The sequence below is a fragment of the Lynx canadensis genome, chromosome D3, assembly GCF_007474595.2.
Source record: "Lynx canadensis isolate LIC74 chromosome D3, mLynCan4.pri.v2, whole genome shotgun sequence".
Taxonomy (NCBI): Eukaryota; Metazoa; Chordata; class Mammalia; order Carnivora; family Felidae; genus Lynx; species Lynx canadensis.
In genome coordinates this window covers 67819764-67840862 of record NC_044314.2, presented here as the reverse complement: position 1 = coordinate 67840862, position 21099 = coordinate 67819764, and the positions used below count along the sequence as shown (strand labels likewise).

At 51.6% G+C, this 21099-nt stretch overlaps 1 protein-coding gene across 1 annotated transcript in view; it reads right to left on the bottom strand.

Moving 5' to 3' along the window:
- The window catches only part of MYO18B (myosin XVIIIB), a 259486-nt gene that overhangs the window by 69044 nt on the left and 169343 nt on the right, over positions 1-21099 (bottom strand). The window contains 5 exon segments of the mRNA XM_030336763.1: positions 3457-3642; positions 6402-6539; positions 7621-7704; positions 10480-10596; positions 11881-11994. Coding sequence (XP_030192623.1) covers positions 3457-3642; positions 6402-6539; positions 7621-7704; positions 10480-10596; positions 11881-11994 — 639 coding nt within the window.

Genomic DNA, 21099 nt, shown 5'->3' with positions numbered 1-21099 from the left:
AATGCTTTACTCAAAGAAATGGCTGCAGTGACAGTGGCCATGGTGTCAGCTGGCCTTCTAAGAATCCCCCCAAACCCCAGTGCACAGACACCTTGCTTTGCCTGTAAAAGCTCTGAGGGCCCATCACAGAGGGATACATGAAATACATGAATAACGGCCTTTGCGATCTCTCTCTAGTCCGTGTGAGCTCCTTACGGGCAAAACTGTGCCTTGTTCCCTACAGCCCATGCGAAAAACTAAGCGTACCTCTTGCATGAAGGAAAGAACCGGAACCGTGACTGCCTTGCAAGCTTTTGGTGAAGTTGGTTAGGCAACACACGACGTGGAGCAGCCGTCCCTTCGTCTCACAGGGAGGGGACGGAGGAAGGCACGCGCATGAACCTGGAGAGGTGAGGTCACAGCCAAGAAGCCTGGGGACGCACCAGGACACCACACTGATGGGGCGGGGGGGATTGGGGTGCTTAGCATCAGGGCGCCCCCACCCCCGAGATGCATTTGGTCGGCACTGTGAGCGTCTACAATGCAGAGGCTTTCCGATTCTCCCAGCTCCCCACCGAGGCCCACCCCCCGTGCCACGCCCACAGTTGGTGCCACGCCCACAGTTGGTGCTGGATAGACAGATGTTGGTGAATAAATGGTAACAAGAAATTACGACATCCTCTCCTCGCCCAGTGGAAATATCCCAGGGCCCACAGGCAAGGAGTGTATTTGAAGGCAAGTAGGTTAGTGAGTTTGGGACATCCACTGTTAGGAAGCGTCTGCCAGCCTGACACTGTCCTTTGAGCCTTGCTAATCCACAGAGTCACGGAAGAAACAAGCTGTGTGGGGTCACGGTAAGAACACACCGGCTAAGCAGGAACACGCCCTCCTTTCCCGGGGTGGGTTGAAGGGTGGCCCCCGAAACCCGGAAAGCCTCCTAGAACCCGGCAGTGTGACCTTATTTGGAAAAAGTCTCTTCATAGACATAATTAAGGTAAGGATCTCAAGATAAAATCCACCTAGATTTAGGGATGAGCCCTAAAGCCAATTAAAGGTGTCCTTAGAAGAAAAAAGGCAGAAGAATATTTGAGACACACATCCACGGAGAAGGCAAATACTGGAGAGATGTGGCCACAAGCCCAGGAATGCCTGGAGCCACGAGAATTTGGAAGGACAGAGAAGGATTCTCCTGCACAACCTTCAGTGGGAGTGTTGGTGCTGCTAATACTTTCATTTCAGGCCTTTGACTTTCGGGATGGTGCTAGAATAAACTCCTGTTGTTTGAAGCCACTGAGTTTTTGGTACTTTGCTAAGGCAGCCCCAGAAAATACACTGCCCAACCACAGACACACCAAAACAAAGAGCAGAATTCAGTCTTGGTAAATTTATGTAGCATCTTGCAATCGGAAAGCGGAGAACCATACAGGTCTCATTTTGGCAAACACACAAGCTTTGTGTTTTACAGTTTTTTGTTTGTTTGTTTTCATTTTGGTTCCTATATGGGGGGGGGGGGGGGGGGAGTGCACTATAATCTTTTCAGCATTTCAGGGCCTTTAAAGATCTTAAGCTGGGGTGCCTGGGTGGTTCAGCCGGTTAAGCATCCAAATTCGGCTCAGGTCATGATCTCACGGTTCGTGGGCTCGAGCCCCACATCAGGCTCATTGCTGTCAGCATGTTAGCGCAGAGCCTGGAGCCTGCTTCGGATTCTGTGTCTCCCTCTGTCTCTGCCCCTTCCCTGCTCTCACTCTCTCTGTGTCTCCTGTTCTCCCTCTCACTCCTTTCCCTCCTTCTCTTCTCACTTTCCTGTCTCTATCTTGTCCCTGGAAATGGGGATAGAGACAGGAAAGTGAGAAGAGAAGGAGGGAAAGGAGTGAGAGGGAGAACAGGAGAGCAGAGAGAAGGGGAAGACAGCCACTATCTGATCTGGCCGGCACGCCTGGGGGTCTGGCCGGTTAAAGAAGACATCAGAGAAGATGGGCTGGGATGTTCTCTCGCTTCCAGCCAGACATGGCAGGTGGGGAACTCAGCTGCATGAGAAACAGGGCTGGTGAATGAGGAAGTCATTCTGTCAACTGGAGGAAAGAGCCTTTCTCTCTCCCTGGCCATGGGAGGCGGGGAAACTGCGAGTTATGGGGCTTGGGGTTTGTCTGGGAACCTGGGTCTCTGTGCGGAGCCTTACCTCCCCCCACACAACAGCCTGCCTGATGGCTTGTCAAGGGCAAAGCTTATGAGAGTGACACCAGCCGTGGCAGGCAGTGGCCCGAGAAATATACTCGCTGCAGGCGGACAAGTGGGCGAGACCTGTCACAAAACCAGAATGGACGGGGCGGGAAGAGATAAAGACCATGATTTAGGGACCTTCTGGCCAAGCCTTGGCAGGTGGTGGGTTGTCTCAGTGAAGGCTCTATGGTGGCAGGCAAAGGGGGTGCCAGATGTCTCCCGGGTCACAGAAGCAGAAACCTGGAGTTCTAGGGACATCAGACCTCGTGGGGAAAAGGAGAAGCCAGCTCTCTGAGATGCTCTGTGATCCATGCAGGGAGCCATTCTTAGAAAAATACAGTGCATGATGGGAGAAACCTTCCCATGGGGCAAGATACAAATTCTTACTTTTTTTCCCCTTTTATCTCCCTATGAAATTTAGTAAAATGCCAAACTCTACATTTTATTTATTTTTATTTTTTTATTATTTTACTTTCTTCCTTTTTTTTTTTTTTTTTTTTTTTTCAGGATAGGAGACAAATTTTTAAATCACACCAGGGAGCAGAGCACGGTTTAGTCAATAAGAACACAGACTACAGAGTTGGACAAGCTTGGGTTTGAATTCTTACTAGCGTGTGTGTAGCCTTGGGCAAGTGTATGTACCACTCTGAGCCTCCATTTGGCGTGCTGCTGTCCCCTTGCCTCAGTTTCCCCAGCTGCTAAGTGGAGATAAGAATAGTACCTACCTGGAAGTACTTTTATCTTTGCTGTTGCTGTTATTAGCCCAGAAACAGCTCTGACAGTTCTTAGATGTGACATTAGACTAGTTATCTCACCCCTTTGGAGCCTCAGTTTCCTCATCTGTAAAATGGGGATAATAATTCTGACTTCACAGGGCTGTTATGAGGATTTTACGATATGGGTGTTAAGACGCGATGCAAGCTGGGCATTTAGTCAATGTTGATTCCTTCCTCTTCCCACGAGGCTTTCCTGCATTTGGAGTGGAACGCACGAGGCAGGAAAAGAAAGACTGGAATCTGACGTGTACACGTGCTGGGCGGCCCATCCAGCAGCAGTGAATGCCATTGGCCCACTTGGGGCCGCCCCCAGGCTCTGCAGCCAATAGCAGCGTGGATCCTCCGCCCGGCCCCTTCCCTTCCGGTGTCTCCCTGCTTCCCAAAGGCCCAGACCTGCCCCAGGGGGCTCCGATTCAGCAGGCAGAGGGCACGCCTGCGCCCGAAACCCTCCATCGCAGGAGAGCCAGCGTTGGGCACTCACCAGCTCCATGCACCTGCGGCTGGCCTCCGCCTCCCGCCGCACCAGCTCTTCCATGTCCGCCTTCAGCTCCTCCAGGCGCCGCTGGTAATACTGGCTGCTCTCCCGCTGCTGAGACTCAGACTTGGCCGCCTGCGTGAGCTCCTCGCCCATCTTGATCAGGCTGTCCCGAAGCCGGATCACCAGGACCTGGAGGCAGGCGGTGTGGAGAGCACACATGCACCGTGGAGTTAGAGGCCAGGCGCCCGAGACAGGAGGCTCCGGCAAGAGAAATCCTTTGCTGAGTCTCCCTGCCCTTGTATAAGGTAATCAGGACGACAATCCCGAGTTCTGATACCGAAACAAAGAATTTATTTTAAAAACCTAGCAAACGAGGGGCGCCTGGGTGGCTCAGCTGGTTGAGTGACGGACTCTTGATTTTCGGCTCGGGTCATGGGATTCTCTTTCTCCCTCTCCTGCTTGTGCTCTCTCTCTCTCAAAATAAATAAATAAACTTAAAAAAAACCTAGCAAATGATAATTGCTATTCAGAGAGGCAGCCTAGCATACAGCTGAGCACCCTGGCTTTGAATATGCCCTGGGTTCAATCCCCCAACTGCCTCTTCCTGGCTGTGTGACCTTAGGCAGGTTATTTAACCTCTCTAAGAGACAGAGATGATGACAGTATTTATGTCCTAGGGATCATGTCAGACTTGAAAACGTTAAGTTCTGCAGAAGGCTTAGTTCAGTGCCTGGCACATAGAGAACATTCTAGATAAGAGTTGGGGATTATTTAAAAATTTTCTTAATGTTTATTTATTTTTGAAGGAGAGAGAGACAGAGTGTGAGTGGGGGAGGGGCAGAAAGAGAGGGAGACACAGAATCCAAAGCGGGTTCCAGGCTCCCAGCTGTCAGCACAGAGCCCGACACGGGGCTCGAACTCACGGACCGCGAGACAATGACCTGAGCCGAAGTCGGAAGCTCAACCGACTGAGCCACCCAGGCGCCCCAAAAGTTGGGAATTATTACTATTTACAGCAGCCCCCATCATTTTACGAAGATGTGCAGTGGGGAGAACACTACGCTGGGAAATCAAAACCCCTTCCCCAGTATGGATTTTGGTCTCCCAATTTGTAAAGTGAGGAGGTTTTGGTCAGATAAGGTCCTTTGAGCCTCAGCTCTAATGTTTTATGGCATTTTTCCCTTTCCAGGGGGAAAAGCCAAGAGGACACAATGAAAAAATAGAGAGAAGAGAGCTGTGGGCATCACCAGTGCTACAGAAAACAAACCCAAGTGCTGTTTTGCAGAATTCATTAGTTGGCCAACATGCCTGCAGCCAATCGATTCTGATGGGCAAATACTCTAGTGTTGACCTAAAAGGGAGCCCACATGAATATTTCAGGTCCTTGAGCAAGACGCTGAGCCCCTCTCCAGATCTGAGACTGAATCATGGTTTAGAAGAAAAGCGTTACAATTCAATTGCCCTTCGCCTTTCAAATGGAGTTTGGTAACAATTTCAAAGGGTGGGGTGGGGGGTGTTAAAAGGAAGAAGAATAGTTCTCAAAAGGTGTCCCTGAGGCCTGGAATTCTACTAAATTCAAGTCACAACAGCAGAGGGGAAAGGGAATTTGGATATGGAATCTGCCACATAAAGGGTTTTTTAAAATCATAGTTTTATTTTATTTTCTGCTATCGCTTGACTATGCTAGATTCAAGCAAACGGATATAGCCTGACATTATATAAACTTAAAGTGTAGTAGATCAAAGTTCCATGGTGATCTGCAGAGACAGTTATGCCTCGAGGGATCCCTTGAGCAGCTCTGAGAAGCTCTGAGGGTCAAGGCAAAGAAGGATCTTTCTCCATTCTTCATATATCGCACACAGCCTTCTTAGAGACAAAGTGCCCAACGGGGTATTGGAAGAATGGCTCAAAGTGAGGAACGCAGCCTCAGCCTCGCATTTCTAGATGGACCATCGTGCGGTGGCTAAGCCGGCTGACTGCGGAGAAATTACAGCCTGGGACCAGGGGAGAGTGATGATCCCCGGTCCATCTACTCCTGTCACTGACACTAAACGGCTTTATCTTGAACAGGTCCCTCGACCTCTCTGCCCACACCTTGTAGTTCATTTGGTGAGGCCTATCCTACCTTCCCTACGGGGCTGCGGCGAACATCCAGGGGAGTGGCTAATGACAAACAACTTTGACAGTGGTGACGTCCATGTCACTGGCCTGCAGAGCTAAATGTGAATGTTGTCACTGAATCTCACCCCAGCCCATCCACGTCTTACCTGCCCTGCTCAAGATCCAGCATCAATGTCACCTCCTCCTGGAGGCCTCCCTGATTCCTCAGCTTGAAAAGACCTCCTTGCCCCCCAAACCTCACAGCCCTCTGTCCGTATTATGGGTATTTATGTACCTATTTTACTCACATCTCCTACAAAACTCCATGTTTCTGAAAAGCAGAATCTGCTTTGTACATCTGTCTTTCATGTGCCTAAAACAGAGCCTGGTACACACTAGGTGCAAAATAAATTTCTGCTCAAAGTGAGTGTTGGGTGCATAAGTGCATGAGTGGTCAGATGGGGACAGGCAGAACGGGATCGATGGATAAAAACACGGACAGAGGGGTCAAGGTCTGAAGAAAGGGAAAGAACAGAGGGAGAGAAGAAAGCATGGAGAAAGGAAGGAAGAAAAGACATAAGGAGGGTGATGGATGGAATGATGGCATATGGACGTGGATGGAGATACATAGAGGTGGGTAGGCTGGATGGATAGTTATCTGTGGGACCGTGTGGTTGAAGGAAGGCAGAAAGGAGGGAATGGGGGAAGCAACACGGATGAGAGACGGGTGAGGAATGTGTATCCAGAGAAAGGCATGAGTGGATGGAGGGACGGTCAGAGGACGGATGGAGCTTACACGAAAGACCCACGGCTCTAGGCACGAGCAATATTTACATGTCCACGCATACCTCAAATCTCTTAATCTGCACTTTCTGGAACTCCGTCTTGTTCTCCAGGTCACAGATGACTGCCTCCTGCCTGCTGACAATGGCTCGATCCACGGTGGACTGTTCCAGGTACTCGATGCGCATCTGGGCCACCTGCAGCTGGGAACGAGCCCAAAAGATCCATTGGCCACCTGCTGGCCCTGAGTCCCAGAATGGAGACATATGCCGGACTCAGCCCCAGGCCCATCGCCACGGCCTCCTTCTTGGCTCTGGTGATACATGTTAAAGACACAAGTGCCAACTGCCGATCCCCTCATGCCAGACCCTGCCCCTGCGTCTCAGATGTTGGAGGTGATGTTTCCTGTGTCTTCCATGTCCAACACAAGACTCAGTCAGTGCTTTGCTTACCTCCTTTCCCTGCTCTGCTAAGGGGGCAAAGCCAGCATGTGAGCCGCAAGCTTCGGCACCCAAGGACGCAACCAAAAGTGGGCTTGGGAGCCAAGCATTTATACCAGACTTCAAAGCCAGGCTCTGCCACTCTCCAGCCGGATGCACCTGGGCAGGCTGGGTCCCTTCCATGAGCTCATTCTTTCTTTCTTTTTCTTTTTCTTTTTTTCCTTTCTTTCTTTCTTTCCTTTTTTTTGTCTGAGGATTGAAGGCGATTAGCGCCTGGTATATGATTAATACCCAACAGATGCCTACTGCTGCTATTATTTTTGTGGTATTTGGTATTACTCATCCCCATGGACATTTGCTTGAGGTTCTGTCATTTTGACAGAAACTCTAAGCAGGCACAGGCGACAGACCTTAGAAGCGCTTTGAGAATCCCATGGATGACAGCAGCCCTAGCTAATGAGTGAAATTCAGGGGCGTTTGGAGGAAATATGGCTTCAAAGGAAGATTTCACAAAGGACAATGGTCCTGTCTTGCAGAGACCATCCCTTTCCCCTTGGAACCATTTCTCAGAGGGGGAAACTCTTGCACTGAATGGCTGATGAGTTTCACTGCACAGGGCATCTTTGGATGCCACACTGGCATGAGCAAAAGTCAGCGTGTGTGTGTGTGTGTGTGTGTGTGTGTGTGTGTCTGCTGGGATCATTCTCAACTCCTTTGGTGCACAACCGAAGTTGAGTGAATGGATGAATGAATGAGTGAGTGACAGTTTCCGGGATCCAAACTGAGAGGTCCCAGAGGGAACCCTTCCTTTCATCTCCGCACTGTGGAGGCTCTGAGCACATACTTGTTCTTGAAGTTTCTGTTTCTCCTTCTTGGCTTCCTCCAGCTGCAGCTGTAGTTCTTGGATCTGCCCAATGTCAGTAGCAGACTGGTGAGACAAAAAAAAAAAAAAAAAAAAATGTCACCTTGAGGCTTTGCGGGGAAACTACTGCTGGAAATCCCTTCTCCCCACCCCCAGATGTCTAAGACTCTCAGAACCTGTGACACAATGGCTCGTTCCAGAAAGTTACTGCTCACATCCTTCCGACATTGTTCGTCTCAATGTCCGCTGAGTCACTCCCGTTATATAAGCCGATGGCTTTGGTCAACTGCCGGCATGCTGTTCTATACCCTTGAGAGCCCAGACAGAAATGGGCTGGCCACAGCGGTAGGGCCAGATACTGAGGGAAGAGAACTCTTGCATGTCAAGTGACTGGGATTCTAGACTTGGCCTTGCCCTCTCTGCACCTCAGTATCCCCATCTATAAAATGGGCTGATAGTCTCTGCTTAGCTCCTCCACGTAGGGTTTGTTCAGAGATTAAATGCGGTGGAGACTATAAAGATCCTTTAAAAAAAAAAAGTAGAACCAAACTGTTAAGCATGATTATCTCCGAAGAGAGGGATTCCAGGGGGAAGGCAGACCCCTCACTTTCTATTTCCCGCATGTTATGTATTATGTAAATTATTTATAATGCGCATAGGAGTACACTGCTTTTGTAACTGATCAAATGAAGAAATTTCCCTTCTGACCCCAAATAGGTGTGATTCACAAAGGTAGAAGATGGCATAGGCTATTTTGGTGATGGCTGTTTTAATGTTGATGAAGTATATCAGTGGTTATTTTTGTTACCGTTATTCCTTGTTTAGCAGAAATTCCCACGGATCCCATCTTGGTAGGATGCACCTGAAGCCTGGTAGGCACTGCACCACGGGTCCCCTCTGGGGTACAATGTGGGGATGGTGCTCATTACTCCTGGAGGGGCTATCTTCCCCGTTACGCAGATCAGAAATCTGCCAGGGATGCCCTCACTCATCTGTCAGCTCCACCCCCAAGCCTCTGCCGTGCCCCAGCCTGCCACTATGCCTCCTGATTGCCTCCTGGGTCCATCCCTCGCCCATGTCCACTCTGCGTCCCCAGCACAAGCCAGCCACAGTCTTCATTCATTCACCAGCTGTTTACTGGGTGCCCTATTCCACACCAGGCACTCTTTCTAGACTCTGGGATCCAGCATAGGACAAGACAAGTGCGTCCAGGGGTGGCATCCTGGCTGATCCTCTCTCTCCTGCTCGTGCCCCTGAAAAAACTTGCCAATGATTCCCATCACACAGAGAGTAAAATCCAAACTCATCTCGGCCCCCAAGCCCCTGCTCTGCTGGCCTTGCCAAACTCATCTTGCACCACACTCCCCTCGCTGGCCTCCTGCCGGGCTCTCAAATGCACCATCCCAGCCCTTTGCGTGTGCTGTTCCTTCTGCCTGGAACATTTCCCACACCCCTCACTATCCCATTCAGGCTCACTGACTCCTGTTCCTCATTTGAATCTCCATCTGAGGGCCACCTCCTCAGGGAAGGCTTCCCTGACCTCTAACCTCAGTCAGGAGTCCCAGGACCATGTCCATTTCCTTTCTGGACTGTCAGCTCAGTTTGCAAACATTCCCTCTGTTCTGGGTGATTATGTGAGAACGTCTGCCCAGCTCATGAAACTGGGAGCCACGTGCACGCAGGAATGGGATGTGCTTTTGCCCAACATGGCATCCTTGGCATTTGACATGGTACCTAACACATGATGGGGGCACAGTAAATATTAGATAAATGAACAGATATCTCAATAGATGTATGGAGTGGTAGATGAATATAGATGGAAGGGTGAATGGATAGGTAGATGGGTGATGAATGGGTAAGTGGGTGGAGGGAGGGATGGATGGTTGGATAGAGGGACAGGTGAGTGGCTGGGTGGGTGCGTGGACAGATGGGCGGGTAGATGGGTGGATGGGTAGATGGGTGGATAAAATGAGGATAGGTGGATGGGTGATGAATGGGTAAGTGGGTGGAGAGATGGATGGATGGATGGATGGACGGATGGATGGATGGGTGGATGATGGATGGATGGATGGATGGATGGATGGATAGATGGATGGATGAATGGATGGATGGAGGGATGGATAGGTGAGTGGCTGGATGGATGGGTGGATGGATGGATGGATAGATGGATGGATGGAGGGATGGATAGGTGAGTGGCTGGATGGATGGGTGGATGGATGCATCAATGAGTGGGTAAATGGGTGGGTGGGTGGATGGATGGATGGATGGATTTTTAGATGGATGGATGGATGGATTGATGGCTGGATGGCTGGATGGATGGATGCATGGATGGCTGAGTGACTGGATGGATGGGTGGATGATGGATGGATTGATGGATGGATGGGTGGATGGATGGATGGAGGGAGGGAGGGGGGGAGGGATGGAGGGATGGATAGGTGAGTAGCTGGATGGATGGGTAAATAGGTGGGTGGATGGTAGATGGGTGGATAAAAATTGGGGATAAGTGGATGAGTGGACCAATGAGCAGAAGAATGGTGGATGGATGAATATTTTGATGGATATATAAAAAGGGCATGCGGGTGGGTGAATGTGTAGATAGGTGTATAAATAAATCAAAACTTTTCTTGGTGGAGATGTCTTCCAATAATGCATGCCCATCTGAGGGTGACATCCTCCTCTATCAGGACCCCACAAAATTTCACAATCCCTAATTATCCTTGTGGCATTTACCCCTCCAAGGTCCTCAGACCAGAGAGGAGGGGCCCAACCACATCCCCCTGGCAATATCTCCCGCCTCCCCGGCCCAAGGCCACCAAGCCTCCTTCCACTTTCCGTCGCTACCTGAGCAATGAGGTCCTTGTGCTTCTGCATGAGGTCGTTCAGGTCGTCCTGGTCCTCATCGAGGCGCTTCAGCAGGTCAGCCCTCTCAAACTGCAGCCGGCATAGCTGCTCATCCACCTGGCGGGAGGCAGGACAGTGGTGGGGTGGAGGTAGAAGGGTGGGTGGGAGGGCGACAGCAGGGGCCCGATGAGGAGCAAAGTGCGGGGGCTCGCCTGTGCGTGCATCAGAGGAGTGACCGTCTACCTGAGAGGCTGGCCGTGGGGGTGTCAGTGACAGCTCTGGGTGTGTGCGCGTGCATGTGCATGTGTAACAGGGCAGCGTGTGTCTATGTGGACGGACGTGTGTCCATGTAAGCCCACACGGGATTACATGTTATGTCCATTTTAGATGCGCCTGGGACACACTGTGAGTGTAAACCCTTGTAATCTCCGCGAGAAGCAGGACTTTGTTCTGTTCACAGAGACATCCCCAGCACTCGGCCTACATACACCAGGTGCTCTGTAAATAGATAATTGGGCGGATGGATAAAATTAGATGCATGTTTTACCTATGAGGGCATTTATTTTGTGTGTGTGTCTGGTGATTTTGTAGGTGAGTGTGTACATTCGTGTGTGTGTGTGTGTGTGTGTGTGTGCATGTGAATGTTTGTGGTAAGTTCCCCTTAAAGGGTCCAACAGGGATCTGGAGACAAGCTTTTGCCTATGAATCTGTGGCTATACCTAAACTTCGGGATTTTAGATGCGGAGTAAAAATTTAAGTCAACTTTGTACACCCAGACAGGGCACTTAGAAATGCACACCCAATTTTCACCCATATATTAGATTCATAATATATGTTCATTTCCCCCATTCAGTGGTGAGCACATAGTAGGTTCCTAATAGATGGCTGGGTACCTTAGAGGAGTGAGCCTAAGAGGGCCCATGAGGGATGCCCTTGTCTCCACGTGTAAGAATGAATATGTAGTAACCCAAATGTAATGCCCAAGTCCCCTGTTATGATGGTGAGCACACAGTAGGGCTACAACAGGTGCCTGGGACCACTCACGTGGTGAGCACACTATGGGCACACCACAGACAGTTTTGTTCCCAGCCAGGGTACTGAGCAAACAGTAGGCTCACAATGAATGCATCCCCACAGTGCTGAGTACACAGTCGGTCTACAACAAGTTTCCTTGACTACCTTTGGGGAGAGGAACACAGAGTTGATCCTCACATATGCCCTTATAGCTTTATAGTGCCCAGCTCATAATAGGATGCCTGCTCTCTCAGAGTGTTGACCCGGCAAGTCTGCAGTAAGTGCCCTCGGCCCCTCTGGTAGTGCTGAGTACACAGTGGTCCCATGCTAGTTCCCAGAGCCCTATGCTGGCCCCAGGTCCCCGCAACTCTAGGAAGGGGCAGGTACCAGGCTCTTATTCCGGGTCATGTTCTCCAGCTCGCTGTGCATACTCTCCAGGTCCGCAGTCAGCGCCTTCTGGGTCTTCAAAGCATCCTCACACTTGGCTTCACTCTGCTCCAGCTGCACCAGGCAGGGGAATGAGAAGAGAGGGAGGGGAGGGGAGGGGAGGGGAGAGGAGGAGAAGGGAGGGGAGGGGAGGGGAGGGGAGGGGAGGGGAGGGGAGGAGAGGGGAGGGGAGGGGAGGGGAGGGGAGGGGAGGGGAGGGGAGGGGAGGAAGGGAAGGGAAGGGAAGGGAAGGGAAGAGAATGGGAGGGAAGGGAAGCGAAAAGCCTCATGATGCCGCCTCCTTGAATGTCCTTCCCCTCCAGCCCAGCCCAGCCCCTCCCAAGTGGCAGAATAATTTACAGACGATCTTCTCCTCCCGTCTGTCTTCACAGCTATTCATCAACCCACAATGAGGGGAGGAGAACGTGTTTGCATCTGAGATGGCCAGGCTCTGAGATACTCAAAATTGAACGGGCACTGTCCCATGAAATCAGGCTAGCCCGCTTCAGTGCCAGTAGCTGGTCCCCACCTCTGCTCAACAAATATTTGCTGACACCCACTTAGTGCAGGCAGAGAGCAGTCAGCCTGGGCCCTTCCCACCCGCTGTGGGGAAGACAGGCAGGGACAGCCTCCCTGAGGAGCACAGGAAGAAAGCCATGGAGACACTGGGAACACAGGATGAAACCAGGGAAGGCCTTCTGGAGGAGGTGCTCAAAAGTCAGTGGGAACTTGCCAAGTAGATGTTTCTTAACCAGGTTTCAGAATTGTAAACCCCCTCTAAATGGTATGCAACATATTTGCCATGTAAGCATTTTTCCTGGGTTCTTGAAGGTTAAGAGCCACTGACCTAAACAAAGTTTCTCTTTCTCACCCTTTTCTGTTTCATCTGATGTTCACCCACCCGCACACAGTAGGCCTCTTATCTTAGCAAAGTGGGGCCATCAAAATAGGTACAACTATCTTCCATGGCCCCAGAAGACAGACTTTCCCTGTTGGAGAAAACCACATCTGGGCACAAACCCTAAGTCCATTCTGCACCTGTCAGTTTCCCCTTGATTTCCAAACCCTAGAATCTCTGAGCAGAAAACATCCTTAGAGATCACCCGAGGAAAACACTCAGGGCTCAGAGAGGGACAGTGCCTTGCCTGAGGTCACACAGCTGCAAGGAGTGAAGACGCCACTCGTTATTGTCCAGACTCGCAGATTTTCTCACTGCCAAGCCACGGTCCCTCCAAAACAGTTAATAATATTAAGGTGCGTGCTCACGAGACAGAACAAAAAAGCAAGCTGGAGTCCTGGTGAAATGACATGCATAAGATCTCTGATCCCCAAGGCCACTGAGTAAGTGAAGGGGCCCCATTGATCTGTAAAAGGAAAACAGCTGAGCCAAGGTGGAGGCCACCTCAGGACAACTGGCCAAGAGCCCGTCTGGGATCATTTTTATCTCCTTCCCAACTGGGCAGAGAATATCTTCCTCAGGATATCCGGAGCTCAGCCCAGATGTTAGAATGATGCTAATGGCAACGGAAGGCGGGGACAATGGAGGTCACCAGTGATTCGCACATCTCCGGTCAAGTGCTCCGGGAAAGGTGCTACTCTCATTTTCGCTCGTAATCCTCATCTGTGAGGTGTGCACGGCTATTATCCCATTATACATGTGGGGAAATCGAGGCCCTGAGCTTTCTCACACTGGCATCTCTAGTTCTAGCCCCACCCCACTGCCGGCAGCCACCATCCACAAAACTCCCATTTTCCAAGACCCCAAGAACAATGTATTCCTGCAGTGGGCTCGGTGGGGGACAGCCCGTTTCCCTGGGTGGGACAGCTGAGGCGCATGGAGTGTGATGTGGAGGCATTGTTAGAGCATCATCGACAGAGGAGGTGACACATCAGGCACTGTCTTATCTTCCCGCAGGAGGCTCCAGGGGCCTCTGGGCAAGGCACGGAGGTGGCAGGGCAAGGCCAGGCCCTGGTTCTCGCAGAAGTCGGAGGCCTCACTAAGGAGAAGCATTTAAGCTAAGACCTGAAAGATGCAGCCATGTACATATCTAAGAAGAAGAGTGCCCTGAGTGGAGGAAGTAGCTGGTGCAAAGGTCCTGAGGCAGGAACAAGAACAAAAGCGGAAGCGGTGCTGAGGGACAGAAAGGGAGCCAGTGTGGCTGGACAGCTGTACGGGGAGGAGGGGGACGGGGTGCTGAAGTAGCAGATGGGGCAAGGGCACATTGGTGAAGCTAGTGAACTGACCTCAGTCGGTAGGGAAACCGCTGGTGGAGCAGGAGGAGGAGGGTGGCATGATCTACCCCTGGCTGCTGTGGGCAGGATGGGCTTTAGCGGACACGACTGGAAGGAGGGCAGCCGATGAGGACACACCGTGGTATGTGCAAAGAAGAAAAGGTCTGGGCGGGCAGGAGCTGGTGGGCCGTCCTGGGAGATGACGTCAGATAACTAACAGTGGAAGGGAGGGAGGAATCACACAGGGCCCTGTTGCCAGGCCAAGTTGCGTGGCCCGGGGCCAAGAGGCGAGCGACAGCCACTGTCAGGAACGGAACAGTGTGGTTCCAAAGACAAGGACAGCAGTTCCCGACCTGGGCTGAGGGTTTGGGCAGCATGGTGCCCTGGCCCTCAGAGCCTCCCCGGACAGAGATGGGCATGGCTATTGGGGTTATTCTTAGCTCCTGCTGGGTTTGGGATAGGATCATCTTGGCCCCGATGGGTTTTGGCATGAACAGCTGCACCTGCTACCGTTGTCTGGGGACCATTTCCAGGGCACTGTGCTTTCTCTGTCTTGCTTCAGAAAAGCCCCGTAAGAGCTCTTGGGAGCAGGGTACCTCCATTAGGACTGGCTGATATATGAGGACACCGACGCTCACAGAGCGGAGAGGCCTTGCCCAGCGGTCACGCAGCTGGTCAGCGGAGAAGCCTGGTGCGTCCGACTCCAGAGTCCAAGCTCTTCATTGCTGGGCTCCACCGCCCCTCATGAAAAGACACTCTCTGGAAAGTCTGGACCGCGCGGGGAGGGCGGATTAAGAGGAAGAGAAAGCTCGGTTGCAGAGTGAATGGTTGACCCAGTGGCTTGGTGTTCCAATGGGAGCCCCCCGGGCAGTGTCACGACGGCCTGCACCAGGCCGGGGGCTGGATCAGTCAGAGACAATGGAACAGAACCCGGGGGTTGAATCCCTGCGGTCGGTGGGACCGAGGAAACACGCATCATCCCCAGAGCCTCCCGGAGATAAACATGTTCATCCCCGAGGGACGAGGAGCGAAACCAACACTTACGGGCGCTTGTGAAGTGCCAGCTCCCACCACGTGTGGGGGTCAGAGCTTGGGCATAGAGCCAGGTCGGGAGGATCAGCCTCTCTCACTTGGTCACGTGACCTCGTGCCTCAGTTTCCTCACCTGTAAACTGGGCAGAGCCGTATCACTACGGAGTCCTGCGTAGTGAGTGAGTGAGACCCTGGGCGTGCTTAGCACCGTGTCTGGCAGCGAGAAACCCCTAAAATAGTAATGGCAGTTGTCACTCCTGTTTGCCCCTTTCATTCCCTTTAACGGCCTAAGAAAGGTTGTTTTTTTTTTTTTAATTTATTTATTTTGAGAGAGAGTGCGTGCGTGCACAAGCAGGGGAGGGGCAGAGAGAGAGAGAGGGAGAGAGAGAACCCCAAGCAGGCACTGTCAGCGCAGAGCCTGAAACGGAGCTCGATCCCACAAACCGTGAGATCATGACCTGAGCCGAAATCAAGGGTTGGACGCGTAACTGACTGAGCCAGCCGGGTGCCCCAAAATGGGTGTTTTTAACCCCGTTTTGGAGGCAAGGAGAATGACAGAAAGAATGTCAGGTTCCTGCCACCAGGGTGAGGCAGGGCCTCGGCTCCCACCATCGCAGGGAGGAACTTCAGGCTTCCTGGCAGACCAGGGAGGGAGGAGGCAGGGGGCCCACCAGAGGCACACAAGCCAGTAGGATCTGGAGGGGCAAAACCAGAAGCCGCCCGCCAGCCCGAGGCCCCCACCGGGCAGGCTCCGGGCTGCCGCTGACAAGCCATCTAAATGCCGAGCTTTAAAAATGTCAATTTATTACACTTTAGGGAGCGGGAAGAAATACAGGGCCATCTCGGGCTGATTTTCCATTATGGATGACCCGGCGTAAGAATAACTCACCGCACGTTATTTCCATATGGGGGCTGTTTGAGTGACGTTTTTATGAAGTCGGGTGGCAAGTCATGCTGGGGCTGAGATCAGACCTTTCGGGGGAGTGACACAGCCCAACGCTGCTTGGAAAACGCCCTCCCTTCCCGGGAGGCACTCCAGGAGGAGCAGTCAGAGAGCAGAAGGGAGTTGGGCAGCCAGGACCCCCCTCAGGAAGGGTTATGGGGGTCCACTCTCCTGTCCTCGTAGCCAGTGTAAGCACTGAGGATCCCAGGGGGCAGGGGACACTTCACACTTTTCGGCTCTGCGTCACCATCTTCTGCGTGGACGAGCCCTCTGGGGCGGTTCCCTGCCAGACCTCCAAGATGCAGGGCGGAGAGGGTTCGGGGGACAATCATCTCTCTCCAGACCTGTCTTGGGGCTGGGTCCCCAACACGCTCCCAGCGAGACAACTGACTTGATTTTCGTACACGTTCATGTCTTCTTTTCTCCTCCAAATCTAGTTTTTCGTAAAACCAACACGACAGTACTGAAGGTATATGGAACAAAGCACCCAACGCCTTCCATTACTGGAAGCTTCTCTTCCTCCTGCACACAGTGTCATTCAATCGGGCACCCTTCCCCGGAATCTGCTCGAATTCAGAAAGGCGGGCGTCCAGGCGGGGTGTCATTTCCGCCCCGGCCCCTTGACCTAGGAGTCTTCTCTACGCTATAGCTACAGGTGGGAACGTGCTTCCTGACCTTGTGCATGAACTAAGGGCTTTCCTAGCTTTGTTCTGGTGAGGTCCTGACTCTCCAGGGATTGTGGGAGAGCCCTGAAGGTCCTTGAAGCCTGGTGCTCTCCCGGGCAAGAGGAAATGACAGATCAAAGCACTGCATGAATCTGGACAAGGGATGTCATGGACGTTGGTTATGACCAACTCTTACTCTGTGCCAGGCACTGCTCTGAGCACTTTTCACCAAAAGACGGGGCTGGCAGTGCGTTCTCCCAATATGGCCTCTCATCCACCATGAGGTGGGACATTCATCGTTACCACAGCATTGCCTGGTGGTTAAGAGCATACCCAACGGTCAGGCAGAATCGGGGTCCAATCCGAAATTTCTATCTATGAGCCTACGACCTTCAGCAAGTGACTTAGCCTCTCTGAGCTTTCATTTTCCCATTCACAAAATGGGGGAAATAATGGTATGTATTTTCATTGAGCAGGACTGCTGAGTACAGTTGTATTCGTTGTGCACTGCACAAGCCTAGGGGCTGCCATGCACATGGATTATGAAGATGAGCTCTTACCCTGTGCCAGGCACTGCTCTGAGCACTTTTAATGTATGAACTCATTTATTCTTCACAATGGCACTCTGAAGTAGGGTCAATAACCATTCTTGTTGTTACAGTCGAGGAAACTTAGGATAGAGAGGTCAAGGACTTACTGAAGGTCTCTCAAGTGCTAAGTGGCAGACCTAGAATATGACACCCAGTCTGAGCCATTGCACTGCATTCCTCCAGTAACAGTGGTGCCCATGACGGATGTTTTACAGGGGAAATTCTGCGATGCGTCTGCACAGCATTTAATCTGCCTTCTTTTTTAAAAAAAAAAATTCTTAATGTTTATTTATTTTTGAGACCGAGACAGAGCATGAGCGGGGGAGGGGCAGAGAGAGAGGAGACACAGAATCGGAAACAGGCTCCAGGCTCTGAGCCATCAGCACAGAGCCTGACGCGGGGGCTCGAACTCACGGACCGCAAGATCGTGACCTGAGCTCAAGTCGGACGCTCAACCGACCGAGCCACCCAGGTGCCCCAATCTCCCTTCTTTTGATAGCGGCACCCCATCTCCCCTGCAAAAAAAAAAAAAAAAAAATGCCCATCCCCCAGATGTCCAAGTGTATCTGATAGAGCTGACCCTCCCCTAGCAAGCTCTGAGAAGGGCATGTGACTCCGCCCAGCCAATCAGAACACCACTTCCCGTTCGCCAGCGTGCTTAGCTGTGGGGTAAGAGCCTAGAAGACACCGGGATTTGGGGGAGACTATAGGAACGAAGTTGGTTCTTTGTGATGCAGGATGTGAGGTCGGAGTGTCTGGCAGTCCTTCCCAGCAGGAAAGAAGAGACGGCCTGAGAATATAAAATGACATCAAAGGTGCTGAGGCAGGAAACACATTCGCAATGACGTGGTTGGAGAATCTACATCCGGCCAAGCCCGGAAGGCGCTGTCAGCCACAGAGTCAACACTCAAAGCCACTGGTGGCAGGGGCGCCTGGGTGACTCCTCCGTTAAGCGTCGGACTTTTGATTTTGGCTCAGGTCATGATCTCACGGTTTGCGAGTTCGAGCCCCACATCGGGCTCTGCGCTGTTAGCTCAGAGCCCGCTTGGGATCCTCTCTCTTCCTCTCTCTCTCTCTCTCTCTCTCTCTCACACACACACACACACACAAAATAAATAAAATAAACATAAAAAAAAAAAACAACAAACCTTTGGTGATAGTGTTTGCTGACTGATCTGCTAAAAGTGTTGGACCAAAGTAGCTCGATCCAAACCTTGGGGTAGGATAACAATCATTCGTTGTCTGCCTATTCTGTGTACAGATCCCTCCTCACAGGGGGATAAATATCCCCCCTTCCTGATTGTTCAGTGGGAAAAAGACGAGGGAATGAGATTTCTCCAACACCGACTCTATTAGGCACCTTGGGGGTCCTCGCTGCTCATTTTACCACTACAGCCCACAGCTGCCCTGCGAGGCAGGCCTCAGCCCACAAATGGGGAAACGGTAACCCCAGGCAGGGGAAGTGACTTGTCCGGGATCAGATCCGAGCCAATGGGACTCCAAGCCCCTGCTCTTCCTGGGCCACCACACAGCCCACGCCGCAACGAGCCTTTCCCTACTGCTGACTTCATCTGCAGCGTGCTGTCTGCAACATCTCCCTCCTCCCCTCCCTGCACTCCCTGGGAGGGCGATTGAGATTCCCATCACATATACATCAACTACAACCCGATGAATAGCATATTACTTGCCTATGCAAAGCCATCTGCCGGCTTTAAATACCTGGCGAAAATGTTTGCTTTGGACTTATTAAGCCACGAGATGAGTGGGCCAGACATATGGAATGAGGCGGGGAGAGGGGAAAATGCTGATGTTTTGGAAGAGCTGTTAGAACTTGGATTTCTGGGTCTGGCCGAGCAACTCGGAGGATTTAAGAATCCTGCATCGCAAATGCCACGGGCAAGTGTTCTAAGAAACGGTGTCTCTGGCGGGCTGATCTCGACACATCCCAGGCCTTGACATCCCGTCAGGGCGCTTGGAAGAATTAACCTTCGGTAGGAAGGCTTTCCCCCGAAGGGAATTAGCGGCATCTCAAACTATAGACAGCCCTGATATCGAACAAATTTATTAAATGCAAACATATTAAAAATGTCAGGGCAGGTCCACCAATGGTCTATCCGGCTCAGAAGTCTGATGACTGTGGCCCCAAGGGGAAACTTCCTAAGAGCATCTGGTGGTTACTCTCTGTGTCCTTGGTCAAACGACTTGAGCACATATTAAACATTCCATCGTCTTGCTTACCCTGTGCATCATTATTTATTGATGCATCGAAATGCTTTCTGGTTTCCATCCTCCTCAGAGTAAAAATAATCATTGTTAGTAGTGGACTAATCATAACCAGTCTCTGAATGCTTACCATGAATATGCTATTTGCAACACGTAACAACTCTTTGAAGTAGGGACTTTCACCACCATTGTATAGATGAAGAAACTGAGGCTCAGAGAGGTTAGTTAACTTGTCAAGATCACACGGCTTGTAAGTGGTGAATGGGGCCAGGACCGGACCTGAATTTTAAACCCACAGCCTTTTCTTGTAAGCCCTGTGGCCTGGGCTTCCCCCCTGCTGAGTAAAACAGACCTCCTTTCACTTGTTTGGAGTCTATTTCTTTGAGGGTTTGAGAGTCCTTCCTCGGTAACAGAAGGTAACGACACTTACGGCAGTGAGCATCTCATAACGCACATAATGGTCGGATCACTAGGTTGTACACCTGAAGCTAATATAATATTGTACTCCAACTATCCTTCAGTAAAAATTAAAATGAAAAAAAAAAGAGTCCTTCCTAATTTTGCATTATAGGATCTAAGGACCGCTCAGGTACTATATGATTAAACAGACTTTACGAATTTCCTTCTTGCCTTCACCTCTGGTTGCAGTGGCTTTCGCATACCCTGATGTTCTCCAAAAAAAAGAAAACCTTGGAAAAGCAGGATAAGGTACACATAAAACGCCTCCCCTGCCCCCATCCTATCATGCCCTTATTTTTATTATATTTTCAGCACCCCATTGTCCCAGCACCCCATTGCTCCCCTAAATAGTGTTATTGTCTGAGTACCTCCCCGTGTTCCCACTAGATAATGGGCTCCTGGAGGCCACCTGGGGCTCGCTCCCCTCTGGGTCCCCACACGGTAGGGGCTGCACCCACATGCGCTGAGGGAGCAAGGAAAGAGGTCAGCTCAGTGCATCACTAACCTGTCCCGGTCCAGGGAGGGGCGGGGCCGCCTGCGTCTGCAGCCCGAGCTGCCCACTGCCCCTGCTGCCTGAGCCAGCCCTGAACACCCCCTCGGGAAGCCACCTGCTGCCTGGCCGCTCCCAGCTCCTCCCGAGCACAGGTCTCTGACCCAGACACCGGCCGGAGTCCAGACAGCCAGCTCCACACAAAGGACGAGGGGCAGGCTGTGTGGGCAGGACCCTCCCCTGCAGGAGGAAATGTCCTGCATAGAGAGTGACCACAGACGTGTCCAGCAAACCTCCAGGGCTGGATCCTGAGTCCAGGCTAGAGGCCCGGGTAGAGGGTGGTGGGCTTCCGGCCATCTTGCACCACCGCGCTCACTTAGCCAGAACATTCGGCTAACCAGAACACCCTCTGCTGGACCAAGTTGTTTTAAATTTGGATTCCAAGATACCTAAGGTTGACCAGTTGGGTTACCTGGCAATGAAGAGCTTCTGTTCGTAAAACGGCAAAGCTAGGAGAATGCAGCAGTATGCCCCGAGTTTGTCTGCA